Source organism: Cicer arietinum, chromosome 8 (assembly GCF_000331145.2).
Source record: "Cicer arietinum cultivar CDC Frontier isolate Library 1 chromosome 8, Cicar.CDCFrontier_v2.0, whole genome shotgun sequence".
NCBI lineage: Eukaryota > Viridiplantae > Streptophyta > Magnoliopsida > Fabales > Fabaceae > Cicer > Cicer arietinum.
Genome location: NC_021167.2, coordinates 5,636,999 through 5,642,047, shown reverse-complemented (window position 1 = coordinate 5,642,047; position 5,049 = coordinate 5,636,999). Strand labels below are relative to the sequence as shown.

The 5,049-nt window shown below is 38.3% G+C and overlaps 1 protein-coding gene across 1 annotated transcript in view; it reads right to left on the bottom strand.

Annotated features, from left to right (window-relative positions):
• Positions 1-1,611: 1,611 nt before the first annotated feature.
• Positions 1,612-5,049, bottom strand: part of LOC101497358 (uncharacterized) — a 4,710-nt gene continuing 1,272 nt past the window's right edge. Inside the window, 1 exon segment of the mRNA XM_073364454.1 lies at positions 1,612-5,049. This exon segment is cut by the window's right edge and continues 4 nt beyond it. Coding sequence (XP_073220555.1) covers positions 2,431-5,049 — 2,619 coding nt within the window. The 3' untranslated portion in view covers positions 1,612-2,430.

Genomic DNA, 5,049 nt, shown 5'->3' with positions numbered 1-5,049 from the left:
TTTTCATTGAAACGCACATATTATTATCTGTCAAACAAATACTCTCAAACAAACTCAAATTATTACCTCTAAACAAATCCTCTCAAACAAACTCATATTCAATACTAATAATAAACAATTAGGGTGTTCAAGTTTTATATACTACTAATATATATGAAGATAACAAATAACAAGTATATATGAAAATATAAATTTTTCATATAAAAGTAACAAATAAATAATATTGTTTTTTTATGAATAATATGTTGCTTACATACCTGATGTGTAATAGGGCAATGGAAATTAGAAAGAAAAAAAGGGAGAATGAAGTAAATAATTATATATATATATATATATATATAGGCCGGCCTGTCAGGCCTAATAGGCTTTTTTATAAGCCTGAGCCTGACCTATTTAATTAAATAGGCTTTAAAGCCTGACCTTTTTATTAAAAAGGCCAGGCCAGGCCGGGCCGTAAGTAGGCCAGGCTATAGGCCCCTGTCGGACGGCCTGGCCTATTCCCACCCCTAGATGTAATGTATTGTGAACTCCGTTTAAAGTAAAGCACTATGAGCTGTTTGTAAATATAAGTTTACGACAAAATATATTATATTATATTATTATCTAACTAGACTTTCCATTTAGTTACTAAAATAACACTCACTAGCCCCGATCTTGCATATGATTTAAGCTATTATAAAATTTGGGAGGACCCTTAACGGTCACTGCACTCTATTTGGGGCTTGTGTTGTGTCCCTTTACTCCTGTGTTCTTTACTGGTCAACTTGCATCGTAGATTTCAGATCATAAAAATAAACAAATTATTGTACACTTAGTAGATATATTTACTAATTTAATCTTTTTTTATTGCTTATATCATCCGGCCAGTTGTGTAGTATTGAACAAAATACTATATAAAGCATTAATCCATACAAATTGGCCAAGAATCAAATCTGAAAACATGTTTAATCAATTATTAATAGACTCATTATCTTTTAACGGTGTCACATCATGTCAATGTAATTCGGTATATTGTTTTATTACTATAAATTTCATATATTGTTACTACTTGAAAAATATGTTTTATCAATATTTTTTATGCTAGTGCCACTGGTGGAGATTTATGATCCTCTCTCCAGTGAAATTATTTCCAATAAAATCTCAGCTACCCATTTATCTTTACTACATGTCATTGAAGAGAATTTCATTGGGTTGCTCCTTGCCACTTTCACGATTTTATTTAGCATGTACTTCTCATTGCAAATTTTCTTTTAAAAAAAAAGTTAATTTGAACGAATAAATCCATCAAGTGTTGTGGATAAAAAGTTAATTTGAACGAATATTTTTCTCTGGATAAAAAGAAAACGAATAAAGAAAATGTTACTGTCGAATACTACAAAATGGATAACAGATAATGGATAGAAAAAAGGACCTTGGCTTCAAATTTGATTAGCATCGTCACAAAACCTGATCTGATAAAATATGGAACCTTCTTTCTAATCACGTACTAGTTTTAAATAGAAAATATATGGGAAAAATCAAACAAATAGTATTTTGTTTTATATTTCTCATCCATGAATTTCGTGACAGAATACCATATCCCAAAGCAAAAAATGGTAATACGACAGAATCTAATTCGAAATTTTAATGGTGGATAGGTATATAAGGATGACCCACAAAAAGGTGAAGAGTAGTTGAGCCATGAGCTTAAAGGTTGAATCACATATACCTCTAAAATCTAACGCCGTCCCACACGCCTTCTTTCCTTAATAAACAACAAAAATACTTTGTCAAAATAAAAAAACCACAACTAGGGCAACAGAAAAGACCACATGGAACAACACCACCAGAGTGATTACAACAAACCAAACAAATACCCATGCTCTTTCTACCCTTGGGAACATCATGTACAATACATCGTACCCCACTATGTTAACGGCTACATCCTACATCGTTCATCCCCGTTGCTTGCCGGAACCTGCGCCAAGCCCACATGGTAATGTCAGAAACCAGCTCCGTCTCGCAGACGGGAACAGTATCAATTTTGGTGCCGTTGTGTTTGGCAGAAAATGCTACTACTAAGGGCCCCACACTTTGTCCTCACTCGTCCACCCGAATCATAACTACGCTGCATTTGTCAAAGGCATTGACTACCTCAAAACTCACGAGGAAAAGAGAGAGAGAAATAGGAAATAGTAGGCTAGTAGCATTTTCTGCTGTGGTCCCCACGTTGTCACCACCACTTTTGAAGAAAACCGTAAAAATGGCCCCAAAATATGGAGAAACAAAAAAGTGGCCGCAGTGTTTTGTTCCAGAACAGAAATAATAATAACGAGGAGCTACTACTACTGTTACATTTCTAAAATCGAATTTTAATTTAAAAAAATAAAAGGGGGGGTTTTTGAAAAACATTAAAAAATGACAATTAAACCGGAAAATTGCAATTTTGAGTTATGCCGGGGAATGTTGAGAGGTGGGATCCGCTGAAGATGGGATATCGGGACCAACACGACAACCTTCGAGCATGAAAACAATGTCGGACATGGTTGGTCGATCAAGAGGGTCTGGTGCTGTGCAAAGTAACCCAACTTTCACACCTAGTAAAAACTCTTCCCACTCTGATGATTCTGGGTCCAATTCAAGTAAACCAGGTTCTAATAGCTCTGTTATTTGACCCCTCTGCAGTTGTTTTTTCACCCATTTCACAATGTCTTCATCCTGTGTGAACATCATTGGTCTTTTTCCGGTCAGAAGTTCCAACAACACAATGCCAAAGCTGTAAACATCAGACTCCCTAGTGGTTTCTCCGGTTAAGATTGCTTCTGGAGAAACATAACCCAAAGTGCCAACTGAAGTTGAAGTGGAGGCTGCTTCTCCTTGAGTGGCTACTGTTAGCCTTTCTAACCCAAAATCTGATAAATGGGCTTCGAAATCTGCGTCGAATAAAACGTTTTGAGGTTTCACATCGCCGTGAACCATTGTGGATTGGTGTATGAAGGCTAATCCACGGGCAATTCCTAGTGCAATGAGGTGTCGCATTGGCCAATTTAGAACATGGCCATCTTGGTGAGAAGCTTCTTGGAGGAGTGTTGCAAGGTTTCCATTGGGCATGTAATCATAGGCCAAGAGTCTCATATCAGGTGGTCCTGCATAGTAACCTCTGAGAACCGTTAAATTTCGGTGTTTTATTTTGCCTAGTGATTCAGCTTCTTTTCTGAACATGTTCTCATCTAATGATCCATCCGGGAGCCTGCGAATGGAAAGGACCATTCCATCGTTGTAGCAGGCCTTGAATACTAATCCAAACCTTGTTCTGCTTAGTACATTTTCTTCGTCGAATTGCCTCGTTGCTTCAATTGTTTCGGCAAGTGTGACTTTGGTGTTGAACATCACGAGTTTTGGACCACCATTTTCACTGCTACCACGGCCTCCACTTGCTCCTGAACTTGCTCTTGCAGGGCTCCTTTTCTTCTCCCCACAGACCCTTTCTTTGAGCTTCTTGCGCCATCTCCACAGGCTAAAGACGTAAAAACAGCAAAACAGGACTAATACACTAGCTCCTATTGCAATGATGATAATCAACACAACCAACCTCTTTTTGTCCCTGTTGTCTATTCCTTCACACCTTGATTCTAATGGCTTCCCACATAAACCCTGATTATCAGCAAATACAGAAGGGTTGTTGAACCGTGACGCCAAAGTTTGCGGTATCTCACCTTCTAAATTGTTCTCCGAGACATTGAAGTACACCAAACCAGAGATCATAGAAAAATTACTAGGAATTTCCCCACTCAAATTGTTAGCAGAGAGATCCAGCATTGTTAGCTTTGATAAAACTGACAACGACCCTGGTATGGCACCCGAAAGACGGTTGTGATCTACCAACAATGTGGTTAAAGACGAACATTTGGAGATATCCTCAGGCATATCCCCGGTTAAATTGTTACCACCCAAATCAAGCACTCTCAAATGGGCAAGGCGAGAGAGATCAGTGGGGATATGACCTGCCAATGAATTTGCTCCAAGCTCAATAATTTCAATATCAGAGCAGTTTCCAATCTCTGAAGGAATAGTTCCTGTAATGTGATTATGAGACAATGAAAGGACAACCAACGATCGAAGAAAACCATAGTTCTCAGGAATATGACCAGAAAAAGCATTAGAGCTGAGATTCACATATTGCAAACTCGTCAAACTGCTAAACCCTTCAGGCACTACCCCAGATAATTTATTCTCCTGCATAGCAATAACCTGCAGATTGGGCAGTCCTGAGAGCTCAAATGGTAACTCTCCAGAGAGATTCTGTTTGCTCAAATCAAGTGTAGTTAGCCTGAAAAGATTTCCCAAACTAGAAGGGATTTTTCCAGAGAAGCCATTGCCACTCAAATTAAGAACTATTAATCGATTCAAATTGGCAATACTATCATGAATTTCACCAGTAAACTTGTTTTCACTAAGGTCTAGTGTTGTCAAATTGCTCATTCTCATTATCATATCAGGCATACTTCCATTTAACCTATTGCTTCTCAAACTCAAAGTTTCAAGAATAGAAAGGTTACCAAAACTCACAGGAACTGAACCAAAGAAACTATTTCCACCAAGAGATAGAACCTTGAGTCCCTTCATCTCGCCGAAAAATGAAGGAACTTCTCCTCCAAATTCGTTGCCTTCAAAATCAACAACACCAAGGGACCCACATTTCTTGATTTCCACCGGAATGACACCTGAGAATGAATTATCAGCAATCTTCAACTCCGTCAATGCAGCGAGCTTTCCTATCTGCGGAGGAATCTCACCGGAAAGTGCATTGTTCGAAAGATCAAGCACTGATAGCGTGGTTACATTGGTTAACCACAAGGGAAACGTGCCCTTTATGCCATTGTGTTGAATATCCAAAACCTGAAGAACACTAAAACACGTGTTGGTTTCGTGGCCAACAAAATCCGTGAAACCATTGAATCCAAGTTGAACTATCCTCAGAGACGGCGCGTGGACCGAAACATTGCAGACAACGGAAGAAGGAATCGAACCAGTAAGATTGTTCTGAGAAAGAGATACCACCTGAAGATT